The 20,623-nt window shown below is 33.9% G+C and overlaps 1 protein-coding gene across 3 annotated transcripts in view; it reads right to left on the bottom strand.

Annotated features, from left to right (window-relative positions):
* Window positions 1–20,623, bottom strand: part of LOC110617908 (DExH-box ATP-dependent RNA helicase DExH14) — a 52,435-nt gene that overhangs the window by 3,279 nt on the left and 28,533 nt on the right. For 2 of the 3 annotated variants that reach the window (XM_043957223.1, XM_043957224.1), the window contains exons 36-45: window positions 17,176–17,325; window positions 16,904–17,095; window positions 16,747–16,812; window positions 14,416–14,571; window positions 14,177–14,320; window positions 11,937–12,004; window positions 11,375–11,540; window positions 11,222–11,284; window positions 1,588–1,683; window positions 1,338–1,505 (exon numbers count right to left, since the gene is read on the bottom strand). In XM_043957223.1, the coding sequence (XP_043813158.1) occupies window positions 1,338–1,505; window positions 1,588–1,683; window positions 11,222–11,284; window positions 11,375–11,540; window positions 11,937–12,004; window positions 14,177–14,320; window positions 14,416–14,571; window positions 16,747–16,812; window positions 16,904–17,095; window positions 17,176–17,325 (1,269 nt within the window). Of the gene's footprint in view, window positions 1–1,337; window positions 1,506–1,587; window positions 1,684–2,138; window positions 2,196–11,221; window positions 11,285–11,374; window positions 11,541–11,936; window positions 12,005–14,176; window positions 14,321–14,415; window positions 14,572–16,746; window positions 16,813–16,903; window positions 17,096–17,175; window positions 17,326–20,623 lie in introns of those variants that run through there. The other variant, XM_043957225.1, reaches the window with a different exon arrangement.

Here is a 20,623-nt window from a genome sequence, read left to right as displayed (position 1 = left end):
GATTTGGGGCATTCGAGCAGGTCATATTTTGAGATCCAGAAAGCATGCCAAATCCAAGTGGATCAATTGGCTAACAAAAAGAACTATACCTACAAGGCCAAGCCGAAAAAGGAGAGATCAAACTCTAGATGGCCACCACACGTCAACAACTGGACCTATAAACTTAGATATATTCTAGTTGCAATTGAGGGGGAAGGGTTTGGACTTTGGAGTAACTCACATCTGTTTTTATCGAAGACTTGCAGCAAATATAGGAATAAGAGCCGAGCCAAATCAGTTTAAGACATTGTGGTAGAGGCAATAAGTTCAAAACATAAACTCTAACCAACAGTCAACTAGGTCAAAGAATTTCACATCAACATTGACACTGAGCAAGAACCAATATTAAGAAGTTCATGTGATATTAACCCTACTGAGAAATATGTCTTCGAAATGAATATCCTATTAATAGTCCATATAACTTCAGAGTCCTCTATGCATATACCCATATAACTTTACTTTCATGTATGCACAGTAAAGTGGAGCCATATCATATCAGTTTCTTCTCAAATGTCTAGGTAAACGCTATCTATTATCCACATCAACCAATTAATGGGAATTTTGAAAATATATCTTTTTTTGGGGTTTACAAGATATGTAGAAGCACTAATTAGGTTTATCACCCAAGAATCCATATAACTGTAAAATGCATTATTAGTATTTCCTTTATTACTAAGCCTACAATAATAGCAATTTATATCTTCAATTTTTATAGCAATCCCTTACCTTTAATTTGTTATAAAAAAATCACTTAACTTCAGTTTTATAGCCCAAAAATTCTTCCAACCTGAAATAGCAGGTTTCCAGGTTAAAAAATAAGATTACCCTTTTACCCCCTTGCTATCTCCTCTTTTTCCCTCTCTTCCTCCTTTTTCTTCTTCTCACATCCTATCTCATGATTAAATATTAATAAAAATATTTTCTTTTTATTTTTTCATATAATCTTTTTTCTATATATCTATTAACAAAATTATTTATTAATTTTTATTTTTTATCACGAAGGAAAGGGATAGAGAAAAGAGAGGGGGGTAAATAGTGATATTCCGAGGGGCAAAATAATAATTCACTTCTTATAATATGGGAACCTGCTATTGCAGATCATGAGGATTTTTATGAAACAAAACTAAAATTTTGGGACCTTATGGTAACAAATTAAAATGGTCAATGCAGCATAAGTTCAACCAAACAAAAGGTCCTGGGTTGGGTAAAAATCATGTAATTTGCAAACGTGTATAATAACAATGGTGGACTCCCTTCATTCTTAGTAACAATTTAGCATAAAATGCAAAGAGAAATACCTGCATGACCATTTGTAAAAGACGCATGCACGTAAGTGAGCTTGAGAGCCACCCACTATTGGCACAAATATCTATCATGGCCTGTATGATACGTATACTTTGATCTAACACTGATTTCAAATCTGTCACATAATCACTAATGGGCAACTCTAACTGGGAAAAATGAGCCTGAAATCAGAAATAACGAGGATTATTATAAAATGTAAAGCATAAACCATGTTATAAAATGCTGCAAATAGCAACACTTGACCTGAAATAGGAGATTTGCTTTGACATGCGGATCATCTAACTGATTCTTGTTCACCATATACCGAACTCTCTGAGACAATGCTTCATTATAATTTTCCTGTAATGAGGAAATGCACAACTTAAAGAAAGGTAACCAGCTTGTACATGCCTTCAAACTAAAACTTTAGAAAGTTTTTGGACCGCAGTAGCTCAGATGTGCATATATTGTAGAATTGGCAAGAGATGTAATCAAGTAAGATATTATGCCACTATCAAATCTGGCACCCCCAAGTGCTCAGCTCTCCTCAGTCCTAATTTATCAAATCTAACAATTATAATACTTTCTTTCAATTTTTGAGAAAAGGACAAAAAAACTGTTCTGACCTAGAATAGACTGGCCTGGTTCCAGGCCAGAACTAGACTGTAGTCATGCCCATTCCTCCTCTACCACCCAAAAAATAGAGTAAAACACCCCGGGGGGGGGGGGGGGGGTCGACGACACAAATAGTAGCTATGAATTATGATCCATTACCGCTTGGACAAAGCTTCTGAAAACAGGCAGCATCACCGCTATGATTTATATTGCATCTCATAAATCTCAGAAAATCCAAGAGAACATGTCTAATGCCACTGCCAGATTGTGAATTCCCATCAAGAAACCAAACTAAACAAACAAAACGACTTTTCTTTGTTTTGAAAAAAAGTTCTCAAAAGCATTAATGTTTTGCAGTGACTAAAATATTTTAGATGCCATGCAGCATACAAAATCATTCTTATAAATGAAAACACTTATTGACAGGCTTCTTATGACATGTTCCTATTCCTAAAAGCATGGTTTCGAATCGCGGTCGAATGCAATGAAAACAGGCCTGTAATGGTCATAAGGTAATGATAACAGCCTGTTATTACTCAAATTTTTTTGAAAAATTTGCAAAATTTATGAAATTGGCAAATATTTAAAGATATAATCAAAATAAGTTATACAACTTAATAATAAGTGCAAATATATCTAATAAATACAAAATCTATTAAGTTTTAAACATCATACATAATAACTAACCTCAATTACTACTAGAATGAGCATTCAATATTTACATCATGCAAAATAATTTAAAATATTTAAAAAAATGTTATTTTTTATACTTACTACCTATTTTTCATAAATTTTGAAACTTGTAAATTTTATATTTATATTTTATACTTAATACTTAGTTATAAAACTCATTTAAATGATAACTAAGTATTAAGCATAAAATATAAATATAAAATTTACAAGTTTAAAATTTATGAAAAATAGGCAGTAAGTAATAATTCTTAACTTCTAAAGTTCTACATTTCTATTCTAACATTCTAACTTCTAATTATTTATAATTATGCATTCACTAAAAAATGATATAAAAATATCTAAAAACTTATGGAAAAAATGATAAAAACTTACGTTCTGAATTTCTAATATAAGTCATCTAACATTCTAATTTCTAATTATTTTTATTTATGCATTCACTAAAAAATGATTAAAAATATCCAAAAATTATTGAGAAATAATAAGAACCAACTTTTTGCTCAATAACACTTCAAAACCAAATCATCCCTCTTCAACACAAGAATTTCTAGAGAAGTTGATTAATAGCACTTGAAGAGTCTTAAAGTTGTGAGAAAATTTAGAGAAACTTGAGAGAAATAAAAAAAGGGTAAATTTTAGCTTGGAGGAAAGTTGAAGGCTTCAAGTGTAAAGAAAAGAAATGACTTCAACCTTCAATAATTCATACGCTACGCTGCAAGTGATCTTTTGCAGCAATTCTAAAGATTTCTATCCATCAAATAAAGGTAACAGCCTTTATGGCTGTTGAGATACTTTCTGTAAATAGCCTAGATTTGTAGTGATTGTGTGCATAATTAGGGATATGATTATATGATATGATTGGGATATGATTAGCCTATAATTAAGGAATTAATTTATTCTTGTAAGTAGTATATATACCCCAATTAGCTTGAGGGGAATAATCAAGTATCTTTCTCTCAAAATCTCTTTCTTTTTTCATCAATGTTTCATGGTATCAGAACCAAGCATCTTGGGCTATATGTGAGTGGTAGATCTACCACCTTCATTTGGAGGTTTTCTGGAAGTCAATTAATCTCACTACCTAAGCCACCAGCATCGCCGGTCCCCGATCGGCACCTCCCTAAAGCGCCGTCACCAAAGACGCCGCCAGTGCGTGACTCTTATTCCGGCGACCTTTTCACGCTGGCAACCCTTTCCCAGACTTGCTCGATGCCCGCGACTCCAGCCTACTAGGTTCGGTCACCTGCCCAGCTCTCCTTCACCCATCCTTTGTTCAACAGTACCTTTAGGACTGTTGGTCACATCCTGAAGCAGGTTCCTTTCTTCCAACTCTCTCTCTCAACATGTCTCAGAAGCAGATAACCCTAGATAACCCTAAATACAGTTCACATGGCCCAATCAAATAGAGTAGACTCACGTTCCAAACCAAATTCAATCACTCTAAATGAAGCAGAGTACATAAAATATCTACAGTTCCGAGCTACTTAGCAACATTTTTCTCCAAACATTGCTCATTCTAGTAACTGTTTTGCTTATCTAACCAAGTCTTTACCCATCGGTTCATGGATCCTCTACTCTGGTGCTTCTGATCATATCTCTGATAATTCTAATCTTTTCTCTACTCTTATTTCACCTTCTACACCATCTAAAGTCACATTAGCTAATGGTTCACAAACTCAAGTTAAAGGGATAGGTAACTTATATCTCATTCCTTCTATCCCTTTGACTAATGTTTTATTAATGTCCATACAATCTAATCTCTGTTAGCAAATTTACTAAAGATTTACATTGTTTAGTCATCTTTACTACTGAATCTGTGGTTGTGCAGGACCGAAGTGCTGGGAAGATGATCGGAGCAGGATATGAGTCACACGGATTATACTATTTTTCCATGTCTAACTCTCCAAGTGCTTTTATGTCTACCACCTCCACTGAACTCATTCATAGTCGTTGGGGACACACAAGTCTGAACAAGTTACAAAAACTGGTTCCTAGTTTGTCTTCCTTGCCTTCTTTAGAATGTGAGTCTTGTCAACTTAGAAAGCAAACTCGAGCTTCTTTTCTCAAGCGGGTCAATAATAGGGTCACTTCTATGTTTGACATTGTTCATTCAGATAATTTGGGTCCAAGTCGGGTTAGTACAACTCTGAGATTTCAATATTTTGTTACCTTTATTGATGACTATTCTCGTTGCACTTGGCTTTTTCTGATGAAGAATTGTTCTGAGTTATTCTCTATTTTTCAAAAATTTTATGTTGAAATCCATAATCAATTTAGTGTTCACATTAAGGTATTGCGAAGTGACAATGCAAGAGAATATTTGTCTTTCTTGTTTATTCATTTTTTATCTATTCAGGGTATTACTCACCAAACTTCTTGTTCTTACACGCCACAACAAAATGGGGTGCCGAGCGAAAAAATCGACATTTGATTGAAACAACCCACACCTTACTCCTACATCACAATATTCCATTGCATTTTTTGGGGGAAGCTGTTCTTACTACCTATTGATTAACCAAATGCCTTCCTTTGTTTTGTAGCATCAAAGTCCTCATTATGTGCTATTTCCTAACCAAAATTCTACCCCGTTGTCTCTGCTATTTTCGGATGTATATACTTTGTTCATGATCATACCACTGGCAAAGACAAACTCCGGTTAAATGTGTTTTTTTCGGCTATTCACGGCTTCAAAAAGGTTACAAATGCTATGAACTTACTATTAACAGATATTTTGTGTCTGCAAATGTCACCTTTTTTGAAACCTCTGCTTACTTTTCTTCGAGTCCAGCACATAAAACCTTTGCTCCTAGAGTTTTGCCTATAACTCTGACTCTTATCTCTCCTTTGCCTCAAGTGTGTCCATCTCCCACCTATATGCCACATCTTCAGGTCTATACACGTCGGTCTCACCCATTTACTAATAATAATGACATTTCTCTCCCTAATGCAGATACTTCTAATGACTCACCTCCCATTCCATCATCACCTACTTTGGTCATGACTTCAGCAACAATAGTTACTCCTCCTCTTGCTCTTCGAAAAGGTATTCGCTCTTCTCGAAATCCTCATCCCATTTATAATTTTGTATATTACCATTGTTTGTCTCCTTCCTATTATACTTTTATTTCTGCTGTGTTTGTTGTCTCTATACCCAAAACAGTTAGAGAAGCATTAAATCATCATGGTTGGTGTAATGCTATGATTGAAGAAATGATAGCTCTTCATAACAATGGAACTTGAAAATTGGTATCCTTATCGCCTGACAAATCTACTGTTGGTTGTCGATGAATTTACACAGTTAAGGTGGGACCTGATGGCAAAATTGATCACCTTGAAACTCGCTTTGTAGCTAAAGGTTACACAGATCTTTGGACTTGATTACAGTAATACTTTCTCTCTAGTAGCCAATATAGCTTCTGTTCGCCTCCTTATATCATTGGGTGCAATTAATCACTGGACCCTTCATCAACCGGACATTAAAAATGCCTTTCTTCATGGAGAGCTCGCCGAAGAAGTTTACATGGAGCAACCTCCAGGTTTTGTTGTTTAGAGAGAGTCAAACTTAGTGTGTCGTCTTTGGCGCTTATTGTGTGGACTAAAACAGTCTCTAGGAGCATGGTTTGGACGATTTAGCACTGTAGTTCAACAATTTGGAATGTCTCAAAGTAATTCTGATAATTCCGTATTTTTTCGTCATAATAATAATAGATGCATCTATTTGGTGGTCTATTTTGATGATATTGTCATTACAGGAAATGACCATGGGGATTGAAGTGGCACAGTCTAAAACAGGTATTGTGATTTCTCAACAGAAATATGCTTTGGACATCTTGGAAAAAACACGCATATCAGACTGTAGATATGTGGACACTCCCATGGATCCAAATGTCAAACTTGTTCCTGAATAGGGAGAGCCACTTAAAGATTCTGCTAGATACAGAAGATTAGTTGGAAAGCTCAATTATCTCACTATCACGCGATCAAATATTTCCTTTGTCGTAAGTGTGGTTAGTCAATTTCTTCAAACCCCTTACAGTAATCACTGGGATGCAGTCATTCGCATTATTAGATATATCAAAGGAGCTGCAGGACAGGGTCTACTCTACAAGGACAAGGGTAACTCACAATCTGTTGGCTACTCATGTAGATTGGGTAGGTTCTCCTATAGATAGATGATCTACTTCAGGATATTGTATTATAATTAGAGGGAATCTTATATCCTGGAAAAGTAAAAAACAGGGTGTGGTTACAAGATCAAGTGCAGAAGCAGAATATCGAGCTATGGCTCTAGTAACATGCGAACTCATTTAGTTAAAGCAACTTCTTCAGGAATTGAAATATGGTGATACTAGCCAAATGAAACTGATATGTGATAATCTAGCTGCTCTCCATATTGCATCAAATCCAGTTTTTCATGGGAGAACGAAGCATATAGAGGTGAATTGCTATTTTATTAGACAAAAGATTGTATCGGATGCATTTCTACTAGCTTTGTCAACTCAAATGACCAACCAGCTGATATTTTCACAAAATCTCTTCGGGATTCACAAATCAAATATATATATAACAAGTTTGGAACATATAACATGTACGCTCCAGCTTGAGGGTGAGTGTTGAGATACTTTCTATAAATAGCCTAGATTTATAGTGATTGTATGCATAATTAGGGATATGATTGTGTGATATGATTGGGATATGATTAGACTATAATTAGAGAATTAATTTATTATTGTAAGTAGTATATATACCTTAATTGGCTTGAGGGAAATAATCAAGTATCTTTCTCTCAAAATCTCTCTCTCTTTCTTTTTCATCACTGTTTCAATGGCCATTAAAGTCCTTGGAAAACATTGAAATAACGGCCGTTACGTTAAAACCATGACGTCAAGGCTTCATATCTTATTTTAGGTTTCTCCTGTGTGTACTATTATATTATAGTATCTCTCTCTCTCTCTCTCTCTGTAGGTTACTGATATGATGTTATGTCAGAAATGCATAATTATGATTGCACAGATCTGCCATCCCGCCCAAAAAAAAAAAAAAAAAAAAATCTAAGGCCCATTTGGTTCACACATTGGAATCAAAATCAAGCAAATCGAAAATAGAATAGAGAATTTCCATTTATTTTTGGTTCCTTACTGAATTGAATTCAGATTTCTTTTTAAGGTGATTGATTCGCACATATAAGCTGCGGATCTAAAATGATAATCGTTTTGTATTTAATGAAAATCAACCTAAAATTTTCATATATAAATAACATTATAAGGCTGAAAATAAAATCTCATTACTCAAAATTTTTCATAGTATCAGAGTTTTTTCCTGATTTTTGGGTTTAAATTCAATTTTTCTTCTTTAAGGTTTCAAAACTTAAATCCTTTTCCTTATTTAGAAGAGACCCACGCCCATGTTCAACAAGAGAAAATTCGTTGATATGCTATGCTCTATACTGCACCAGTTGAAAAGGTTGGGTTGGCTACTAATTTGAGCACACCGCAACCTCCTAATTCTGAGAAAGATCACCTGCATTGTGACTATTATAGAAAACCGAGACATTTGCATAGCGATAGGCCGTTACCACTGCTACAGGCCTATTTCCATTATCCGTGATTGCAACCACGATTTAAAACTTTAGTAAAACTTTAGTCTAGATCAAAGACAACTTCACTTGAAACTAAATCAAGTTCTTGCGCCCACTCTTATAGATCGCAGAATGTAGAAATGTATCATTTATGCCATCGCACGATAGAAAGTCGAGTTTATCTATCCTCTCATTCGCTTGTTGAGCAAAATTTTGTTAGCTACGACTCGATCTATCTTGGTTTTGGTTCAACCCCCTATTAAAGCTTTGAACTAGTTTAGAAAATTCACTGAGATAAGTCATCCAAACATGCATCAAATTGCTGCATGAAAGAGTTCGGCTTCTCTTCTAGATTTGTTGAACCACTCATGATGACAGGACAGGCTTTGATACCAAGTTGTTATGGTCACGGGTTACAGATTATATTCTGGGATGATTGATAGAAAAGAAGAAACTCATTAGAGGGAGGGAGCTCTTAACACCTCAAGACTCAAAAAAGAGAGTCTCAATCTCACAATTACTAGAATAAATCTATTTGTTTTTATTGAATAAAATAAATTACTTTTATAGTGGAGGTTCTAGAACTTCTAATCAAAATAAAAGTCTAATACAAGCAACCATTAGATTTATGATAAGATAATAGAAAATAAGATAAGGTAATGGGAAATTTGAAAAAAAAAAACTACTAAATAAATAAACCATGTTTGTTGTGAATTTAGACTATCTATTACCCATAACATCGAGTCGACATGAACATGCCCTGCTGACCATAGGTTAGGTAATTTTGATCTTCTATCTACTTTCAGTCTCACATATCATCTTCTTATGTCACGCTAACTGACAACTCAAAATATTTGTGTCATAAGTTCTAGTGATCCTTAACAAGGTACAACTGTACAAGTGTCTAGGGATGATCTTGACTCTAGGACATATTTTAGGGCTTGATTCTGAGGATTCAAATTCCTACTTAATTAGGACTTTGTATATAAAAATATTATTTTTTTGCACAACAATATATCAAAAGTATAATATTCTACATTTGTATATAAAAGTAAGTATTATTGTTCTCTACAACAATATATCAAAAGTATAATATTCTACACTTGTAAACAATTAAAATACTTATGGATCAATGTGTAATGATATTAGAATGAATTGTAAAAAAGATATAAAATTTAAATTAAGGGACTAAATTGTAGATCTCATAGGGCCAAAATTGTTTCAAATTAAAAATATAATAGGGAGTAATAGAAGCTTAATCGTGATTCTAACAAGAGAGACTAATTTGTGTTTTCATTCAAATGTCAAGGAGTTAATAGCTAGGTTTTAAACAAATACGAATTAACATATAGATTTCATAAAACCAAAAGAACTAAATTATAGGTTTACCCTTTTAAAGCTTTATAGAGAATAAAAATGATTATCCATAAATTTAAAATATTATGTGTTAGAAAAAAAAAATTAATGAATACAATATGGAAATGGAAGATTAATGAATACTGTTAAATTTGGGTCAGGCCTAACTCACCCCAAAAGCTAGCTCAAGAGGAGGAGTGCCTATGGCCCATATAAGGAGAACATTACCCCTTTCCACAACTAATGTGAGATTCAACACAACCCCTCACGCTCAGAATTTTACTGGTACGTGATATATTTATGATATATTTATGGGAGGCTCAACATCGGATGGGGAGGCTCTGAAACCGTGTTAAATTTAAGGCAGGCCTAACTCACCCCAAAGGCTAGCTCAAGGAGGAGGAGTGCTTATGGCCATATAAGGGGCACATTACCCATTTCCACAACTGTTGTGGGATTTAACAAATGCAATATGTTAAAAATAGAAGGTAGATTAAATGGAAATGGTGATTCCCATTTTTTAAAGCGTACACTTAATCCTTCATTTTTATTTGAAATAACATTCAAATATCCATTAACTTCTATCTATAATATCTCATTTAAGTAATTTTTAACACTTTGTTCTTCAATTTCCATTCATTAAAATACTTCAAAACTTTCAGGAAATACTTACAATTTCAGCTATTTTAAAGTGGCACCAAGTAACCTTCAAGTAGGTTGTAAATTTTTATAAAAAGTATTTGAGGAAGAAATTACACTTTCAAAAAAAATTTGATCATCTACTAACTTTGAACTAATGTCTATAATGGAACGAAGAATTGTAATTTTAGAGGGATTAAATATGGAGGGTGTTTTAGTTTTAAGAATACAAGAACTGATTTGTCAATTACGCTAAAACTTAGGAATCAAAGTATAATTTATATAATATGAAATTCTTCACCTATATTGGAAAGGATTGAAGTCTCTCTTTGACCGGTTGACTAATAGAATTATGGATAGAATTATGGATGGAAGGACCTTCAATTTGAACGGATTGATTATATAAGGATTTAAGTGTTCAATTTTAGAAATATAAGAAATGATCTATTAATTACAGTTAAACTCTCAGAAACTAAAATGTAATTTATCCAAACAATAAACATATACTCATCCAATTTTGTCAATTTATAAAAATACATAGCACAATTAGCAAAATTTAGAATATAGTCAGCAATATATGTTTTATAATAAATTATCAATAATATAACTAATTTGTATTTAATTATTATGGTTTTTATAAGTTTAGGTATTGAATGGGTTAAGAGTTTTAATTCGAGCGTTCAATAGGTTAATCTCAATTAGTAAAAGGTTTAAGTATACATTCAGCCAAATGCGGAATATATGGTCTGCATCAATGGATGCTTCATCGGCACACAAGATTGCAACCAAACCCCTCCCCTGCCCTGCCGGCACCCAACCCTCAAGATCATCCCAAATAAAGATGATATTTATCAACAGTGTTATAGGAAAAACTATCTCACAGGATTTCTATGTAATCCGCAACATTAGTGCTAGAGCAAGTGTTTGTTATAATCTAATGTGCACGTGGCATTCAACTAAGAGAGGGAAAAAAAAAAAAAAGAAAAAAGAGATTAGAACTCAACAGGCCAAGAGAAGTACCTCATTATGCCGCACAGGAAGTTCATCATATTCAGAAGCACCAGATAGAATATGCAGAAAAACCTATGATAAAAACAATTCTAAGCAAAAAGATACAACGTAATTACTCTAATATAACTACACTTTTTGTTTTTCTTTTCTTAAAGAACTTACTTCAAGAGATGTATCAGGCCCTATATTTGATCCAAACATTGAAACAGTCATGTAGCTAAGGTAATACTGCGATGCTATCGTGCCCAACATCATAGACTCCACATTGTCTTCATTCAATTTGATGCAACCACTGTCTTCCAGATCTTCAAATGTGTTTTGCACTAATCTACCGAACATACATTTCCATATTGTTAGCACTCAGAAAAATGCAAATTGGAAGTAGAAAAATCTAAAGAAATATGGTAATGATGTTGTGTCCTGCTTTTTATTAGAATTAGAGAAACATTGAACATCATTTAAGAGTGATCATCAAATAATTGATTGAAAGGTATTTCATTTTTACCATAACAATGAGAATCATTTCGTTTTGTCTACGAATCAACTTTTCAAAAGCATTGTTGTTTGAGGTACATTATGTCATTACTCATTAGTCGAATTAATTTTTAGGCTGAAATCATTCATTTTCTGTTATTTAACCAATCATCAACTTTGAATAAAAATTGCTTAACACTAATTTTGAGTTTATATCAGCCAAAATAATCAACCAACACGCCCTTGTTACCTGGACATGTAAGAACTGAGAGTTTCAGGCTCTGCATTCTCAAGACCATAGTAGGCTGGATTAACCATCTGCAACATGACAAAACTTTTTTGGTTAGTGAAAATCAATGATAATTTAGACACACCTTCTACATAGCTTAGATGTCACTTCTTTATAAAAAAAATGAAAAGACATCTTGAATTTTTTATATGAAGAGCAGGCTTTTGATGAATCAAAAACAGGCGGGAGACAATATATCATATATTTCATTAAATAAAGTAGAGAATGCAAAATGAAACGAAAAATTAAAAAAAAAAAACGTTACTCATAGAATCAGAGTGAGGGAACAAAACAAAAACAAAAAATTTCATCAGATTTTAGATTGCATGATGATTGATGAGACATTATAAGACAAACTTGCGTGTACTTCTTAAATAACTACTCAAATTTTAATTTGCACATACAGAAGTTTGAAAAATTAATAAAAATGCGTTAATAACAATAATTAAATTTGAAACTTTTCTATGACAATTAAATAATTTCAACGCTTCAATTTTAATTGTAAAATAAAAATTGAAAATTAGTAGATACCTTTAGAAAATTTGAAGGGCCAATCAAAGAAAAATAAAAATTGCTGCCTTTACTTTAAGATTCTCAATAAATATTTAGAGAGAGTAATAAAATTTTGAGATTTTTACTAATTTTGGTGAGGTATATATTATGTATATATATATTTATATATTAGGGTTTAAGAAGGCAGGGCTGGGGGGCAGCCACCCCTAGGCCCCCCTCCCTCCGCCCCTGTACCCAGACAACCAATTCAGAACCTGCACCACGTTTGGATGCCAAAAATTGAAGAAGGATGAACAACATACCTCAACTAATTTAAACATGGCATTTCTCATGTTCAGGATATCTCAAATAAAATAATTATTTGCTTAAATTAAGTAGATTGGTTATTCTATCACACACTGAAATGAAAAAAAGTGCTGCTGTCAAGAAGTTTTAACACATTATGCATTATTATTTACTTAAATTTCAGGGGCAGATACTATATGAGATCTCAGTCAAGTCCTAATTTTATGTTAGTGTTAAACCTAGCGATATTGTAGTTTAGGCAGAAAAAGGCTAGGATACTAATAGAGAAAGTCGACAAGCTTCAATTTAAAAATCCTACCATCGTCAAATTTAGAATTAAGATCAACAGTTCAATAGCTTAGGACTTGATTGAAAAAAAAAAAAACTGATTTATATTTCATATAAAATTTGAAGAATTATATGGTATTTATCCTTGCTGCATCCACTATGGTCGACCTTCATACCAATGAAAAATTTTCCCCAATAAAAGAAGCAACTCTAAGGCAGCAATATATATGCATGGCGAAGGGCAAATTTTAGTCCTTAAAGTATTCGCAAATAGTAATGCAAATCCTTTTCAAATTTTAAAAATAAATCAAATATGCTCTTCAGGGGACAACCTTTAAAATTTTAAAAGGGGACAAATAAGTCATTCAAATTTTAAATAGAGATTAAAAAAAGGTTAAATTATAATCTTCTAACGTTGAGGTCCTCATTAGCCATTCTACATATTTGATTTGCAATATCATTGCGGGAACTTGTTGCATCTCAAAGCAAATTGACAAGTTGCTTATTGCCGAATGGTTCAAAAGGCTGCTTCTTTACGGGCGAATTTTCCTTATCATAATCACCATCACTAATTTAATTATGATTTGGTGAAACATGATTTTGATTATTTTATTGAGAAGAGAATAGACAATAGAAGCTCCCAAATATTGTCAAAAGATGTTAGTCACAAAGCAATGGGAGAGAATATATAGGGAAAATACAATAAGAACTTCGTTGACCTTTTTTAAAATTTGAAGGATTTATTTTAACTTTTTGATCTATTTTTGAAATTTAAAGAACATATTTGATTTATTTTATCAGTTGAAGGGCTTGTTGGATATTTAAATAAAAAAAGTTGACTTATATGACTGTTGGCCCATACTTTAAGGGCCAAATAGGGGAGACATACACTTAATGAAAACTAGAGATTCATCAACTGGCCTCACTTCAGTATCAGATTCCCCACACGATTTAAAGTCCAGCTGGCAGACTTTATCATAGATTTTACACCTTTTAGACTATTAGCTATTAACTACCAACTAAGGACCTAAAGGATTCAAACTAAAAACACCAATTACCACTTGAGTCCATATTTCATTTTCATATTGCATTGTGATGATCATAAAAAACGATACCAGTCTGCGGAATAAGTAAGTCCATGTAAGATAATGCACAGCGTCCTCTTTATGGCAAATTGTGCCAGTAACTATCTCTGCATTGATGTGATCATGCAGATGCTCCTTTAGACTACTTTCAACAGGAAACGGTTCGTACAAAAACTGCAACAAAAGAACAGTTGTCATAGTCCCACATTCCAAAACACACCAGTTAAAGGTACCACAATACATTCAGAAGTTGCCAGCAATGATCTGACCTTTTTATAGAAGCTCTTCTTGGGTTCATGAACAAGAATAACAGCTTTTCCATGCTGATCATATTGTGGGCGGCCTGCACGACCCATCATTTGCAAGATATCTGTGATAGGAAAATCAACGTATCTCTTTGCCTTTCCATCATAATATTCTGTACCCTGCAAGAGAAATGCGTATTTTTCTGAAGCAATTTCATTTGTGCTTCTCATGAAGAGATTCAACACAGAGATAACAGAACGAACTTAAAAATTTAAGACACTTCCTATTCTCTCATAAGGCAACAGTATAATAATGATCTTTATGAGACTTGCATCTCAGATGCCAATCAATAATTCCGCAAGTCCCAGACCTATGTATGACTTGTGACCAATTTTACAGAGGACTAGTATGCTTATCAATTTATTGTATTTCTTCAAATAATTTTCTCCTCTGTTTTTTATACTATAACCTTAAATCTAACCTTAAATCTTGAGCCTTAAATCTAACCTTGCAGTAGGTAAAACACCTCCCCCAAGCTTGCCTTAAATCACTGCAAGACGCATAATTACTTAGAAAGCTCATACTGATTTGGGCAACCTTACAACAATGATCCATAGACCAATGGTATAACTACCTCCACCAAAGCAACTTTTAAGATTTGAATAATAAAATAAAGTGGAGAACTTATTTTTAAGATTTGAGTAATAAAATGAAGTGGAGAACTTAATTTTAAACATGCATATTGACACAGGTAAGGTAACAGAAATGATTTTGTGAACTGCTGGTGCTTATCTTTTTCAAGAAATTTAAAATTTTACTATGATTTGTTTTTAATTTAGAAATTACACACAAATTCTATTAGGAAGATGCTGGTTATTATGCAGGACTTATGAGAACTTGAAATCTTTTTATTTCACAATCCAAGTCCTCTAGGTTTAAGATTAATTTTGACTTTAATTACATCCTTCTAAGGATTTTAATCAATCACAGTTATTTGGACTTGTAATCTAATTATAATATTGATGACTGATGACAACAGTACTTTCAATTTGATGCAATGCAAGGAATTTAGGTAGGTAGCGTCATCAAGCCCTAGAAACCTTTCATTCAAACCCTGGTCAATTCCTTATCAACAAGGCACAAGCGTCACATTCCCCACCCCCAAATAATTGTTCATATATGAAACTATTAAAGGCCAATTGATTAAAAAAGCCTAAGGTTTGCACATATTTACATTGTAATCCAATTTTTTTAATTTTAGTTTTATTGGCCCAACTTTTGCATTTTGATGCAATTTTAGCCAATCCGTAAATTTATAAATTTGATAGTCTACGTGGCATTATTATTATTATTATTATTTATTATATAAACTAGTGACTAAATGATGGAAAAAAATCCAACATTTATATTATTTTGCATTCTAATCCAAACATTTAAATTTTGGATAAATTGACCCAATATTTGCATTTGGATGTAATTTTAGTCAATTTTCAAAAATCAAAATGTAAGAGTTCAGATAAAATGTCATATGTAATATTTTATTATTTTGTAAATATAAACTAATTCCATATATGAAAATAATATTAACTCATACTTAATTATATTTGATTATAGTTAAATGATATATTTAATTTTAAAAATAATAATAATCTAACTATTAAATATGCAGCAATAGTAGATAGAGTTTGTTTTACATTAATAATTATGAAAATTTTATAATAGATATATTATCTTTAATTATTTTGTATGCTGCTATTTTGGATTAAATAACATGCATGCTATAAAATATTCATAATTATTGAAAATATGAACTACATATTTCACAATTAGATTGTTTATCTTTAATTTTGATTTTGAAAATCGGCCAAAATTACACCCAAACACAAACGTTGGGCCAATTTATTCAAATTTAAACTTTTGGATTAAAATGCAAAATGACACAAACATTGAGCCTTTTTCGGCCAATTGGCCAATTAAACAAAAATACATGTGTCATGCCACCTAGACTAATTGCCACGTAAACTATCAAATTTAGAAATTTACAGATTAGCTAAAATTGCACCAACTATAAAACATCCCCAAAAGTTATCCTTCATTGCAATTGTTCTGCTGCCATTTAATCCATTAAAATAGTTTCAAAATTTTGCATTAGCTATGGAAGTATCTATTAAGCTTTCATTTGTCAACAATAACCAGTATGTCCAGATTTGTATATTGCTTCGTGTCTGTATCAGAAAATCCAAATTATTATCAATCCCAAATTCCCAATTCTTTCTTACATCAATAGCACAAGTAAAAAAGTGTGTAATTTCTTCAGCAAACTTGTGAACTTTGATATACATAATTTGACTTACCTTGATAATTACCAGATGAGCAGGAAGATTCACCCCCCAAGCAAGTGTGCTCGTGCATACTAGCACCTACAAGTCAATAAACAGAATCAATTTGATATTTAGATATATGTCCTTCCCAAATAAGCAAAATTATAGACCATGTAAGTGAGAGATGTGCCTGTATCTTATTGTTTGCAAAAAGTTCCTCAACCAGAGATCTATCTTTGTCGTTTAGTCCTGCATGGTGTAACCCGATGCCAAACTGTAAGGTGTGTCTCAAGTTCTGATCAGTGACCTGAGAAAGAACCATCTGCAGTGCATCTTCTGGCATACTTAAAAACTGCCTTGGATGCTCATCTGCTGCTGCAAACTACAAACACAAAAACACCTTGTTTAAATGGCGAAGATGTTATAGAACAAGCTATATTTCCAAACAATGCTACATCTCACCTGAATAAGGTCAAGTGCAGTAAGCCTTGTCTGGCGACGAGATGATACAAATATGAGTACTGGTTTTGTAGGCGAATGGGTGCATATTGCAGCATATGCTGGTTTGTTCATGCTATTCATCCTTGGGCAGTAATATTTTCCAGGATATCCCTGTTTAAAATTCCAGACATGAAGGGAAAAACATTAGGCATTCATCAAGTTCCATATCACCAGAAAAAAAGGGACAAAACCAAGAAATGCATCACTTGACTGTCAAAAGCTAGACCGGCATACAGTGGAAAGTATAACGTGCATGAATGAATAACACAGACCGAGAAATATCATCATTAATTACATAGTTGAAACAGTAATAAGTCAAATATTTACTAAAGGCCAAATACATATGTAGACACCTGAACTTTACAAAAAAAAGTCTTGTAACACCCTTAACTTTTAAAACGTCCTATTTCACACCTATACTCTTAAAAAGTGAAATTAATTAACCATCAAATGCACAGTCGCTTGTCGCGTGAACACACACATGCTGCTGACATGTTAAAAGGTCATTACGTGGACATTTGACAGAGTTTTTTTTTTCATGTTAGCATTAACTAAAATTTCTCACTCTTTGCCTTCATTCTTGATGCTGACTGTGCATCTAAAGGTTAATTAATTCCACCTTTTAAGAGTATAGGCGTGAAAGGGACGTTTTAGAAGTTAAGAGTGCCATGAGATTTTTTCTGTAAAGTCTATGGGATAACTATGTATTTGGCCGTTTACTAAATAAATGAACATGCGATAGCTTTACAAGTATACATTGCCAGCAGCGGACATAGAACATAGTAAAATTAGTTCCACATTATCAATTAGCTACACAAAATTTGTGCACTAAAATAACTGCCCAAGGGCATGGTATGAATAGTTAAATGATGTTCTCCACTATTTTGGGATAACTTGAAGTGAAGCTGATCATTCAATATCTTATTGTCATACTTTTGTTGTAAGAACATCTATTTGATGGCGTACATAGTACATGTCAGTAATAATATTATCACAGGCAGTGATGTGTCACGTATAAGAGGAAGAGATTCAGGAATAATGGTAGTTTGGGAAGAAATAATTAGATTGTTCTAGAAAGGCGAGAAATAGAAAATAATAGTTTGTTATTCTGCTGCAAGGAAGTATAAAAGGGAGCTAGAAGAGTCTGTTATGCATTCCTGCATTTGAATGAATTTAAAGTTGGGATGAACATTTATATCGGTATTCTTCGAACTTGGGATGAACATCTACGGCAATTGAAGTTGGTATTGCAGTTATTGAGCAATCAGCAGTTTCAGGTCAATAGAAAAAAGCGCATGTTTGGCCGGATGAGGATGGAGTATCTGGGAAATGCAATTTCTCAAGGAGTGGCTATGGACCCTTCCAAAGTGTCCTGTGGGATCAATTGGCCTATTCCAAAGTCTCCCAAATGTGTCTGTGGCTCTCTTGGGATAACCGGATACTATAGGAGATTCATAAAAGGCTACGGTAGCATTGCTCAACCATTAACTCAGTTACACAAGGAGCAGCAAGGAAGCTGCGATGGTCTTCAGAAGCTCAAGAAACATTTCAAAACCTTAAGCAAGCTCTGGTAACCTCTCGTCTTAGCTACACTCGACTTTACTAAAATATTCATTGTAGAATGCGATGCATCAAGGACTGGTTGGGAGCAGTTTTGATGCAGGACAAGAGGCTGATAGCTTATTTTTTAGCAAGGCTTTATCTCAGAAAAACCTTAATCTACATATGAACACGAAATGATGGTTTTGGTTCTTGCAATTAGGCACTGGAGGCCTGGTATGGAAATTTTTGGTACACACCGACCAAAGCAGCTTAAGACATTTGATGGAACAACATATTACTACACCGCTGATGCCTTGTCCCGGATAGAGGAAAAAGCTGAATTAAACACTCTCTACAGTTCGTAGTGGTTGGATTGGGACTTGTTTGAACAAGAAATTACTTCAGATTGTTCTCTAGAGGAGATAATTCAGAAGTTGAAGAAGGGGAAAAGTTATGGGCACTACACTTTGATTCAAGATGAACTGTTCCATAAAGGAAGAATTGTGCTACAAGCAACTTTTTCTTGCATTCCAAAACTCTTGGAAGAATTTCATGCGACACCTACTGGAGGGCACTCTGGGACATTCAGGACCTATAAACGTCTGTCTTCCAACTTGCATTGGCCAGGAAAGTTGAAAATGGTCCAAAAGTTTGTATCTGAATGCTTGGCCTGCCAGAAGCATAAATATGAGACCTTATCTCCAGCTGGTCTCCTTCAGCCACCTCCTATCCCTAGCAAAGTTTGGGAAGACATAGTCATGTATTTTATAACAGGTCTTCCTACTTCCTTTGGAGCTGGTGCACTATTGGTGGTTATCCGACAGATACTCTAAATATACTCATTTTGTTGCATTGAAGCACCCTTATTTTGCAAAGTCTGTGGAAGAAAAGTTCACTAAAGAAATTGTCCGACTTTACTGCATGCCTCGAACAATTGTGAGTGATCATGACCCTATTTTCATGAGCAGTTTTTGGGCTGAAATGTTCCGATTACAGGGCACTTAATCAAAGATGAGTACAGCCTACCACCTGGAATCGGATGGTCAGACAGAGGTTTTAAACAGAGGATTAGAAACATATTTATGATGCTTTACTTCAAAACAGCCAAAACAGTGGCATAAATGATTGAGTTGGCTGAATTTTGGTATAACACAAGTTACCATTCAGCTGCGGACATTATACTGATTGAGGCAACTTATGGCCGAGGACCTCCGACATTGCAACAACTTTTACCGAGTAAGACTAAAGCTGAAGCTGTAGCAGTAGAAATCAGTACTCGTGATGAATTATTGATGCAGTTAACTTATAATTTGAAACAGGCACAACAAAGAATGGTAAAAGCTGCTAACAAGCACCGTAGAGATGTGGAATTTCAAGTGGGGCATGTTGTCTTTCTCAAGAGAAGACCACACAGACAAACTTTCATGAGAGGGGTTATCCATACAAAATTGGTAGCTAGACATTTTGGCCCTTTTCACATTGTCCAAAAAGTGGGGATGGTTGCTTATCGTCTACAACTGCCTGAAGATGAAAGAATACATCCGGTCTTTCATGTTTCTCAACTTAAAAGAGTGGTGGGGAATCATCCGGTTGTTCAGGAATTTGCCAAAGACTTAATTGTGGAGGAGGATCCCATTGAACCCGAGGCCATCATAGACAAGAAAACTGTTTTCAAGGATGGGCGCAAATTCAATCAGTTGCTGGTTAAATGGAAAAATCATTCAGTTGAGGAGGCCACTTGGATGGACTTCGACGATTTTATTAATCAGTATCCAACCTTCAGCCTTGAGGACAAGGTTGCTTCTCAGGAGGGAAGTGTTGATAGAAGCAGCCCATCAAGTGCATGTTTGGGCCAAGAACGAAAGGC

The sequence above is a fragment of the Manihot esculenta genome, chromosome 6, assembly GCF_001659605.2.
Source record: "Manihot esculenta cultivar AM560-2 chromosome 6, M.esculenta_v8, whole genome shotgun sequence".
Classification (NCBI taxonomy): Eukaryota; Viridiplantae; Streptophyta; class Magnoliopsida; order Malpighiales; family Euphorbiaceae; genus Manihot; species Manihot esculenta.
The sequence above is the reverse complement of the archived record's forward strand: the minus strand, read 5'-3'. Positions and strand labels throughout refer to the sequence as shown.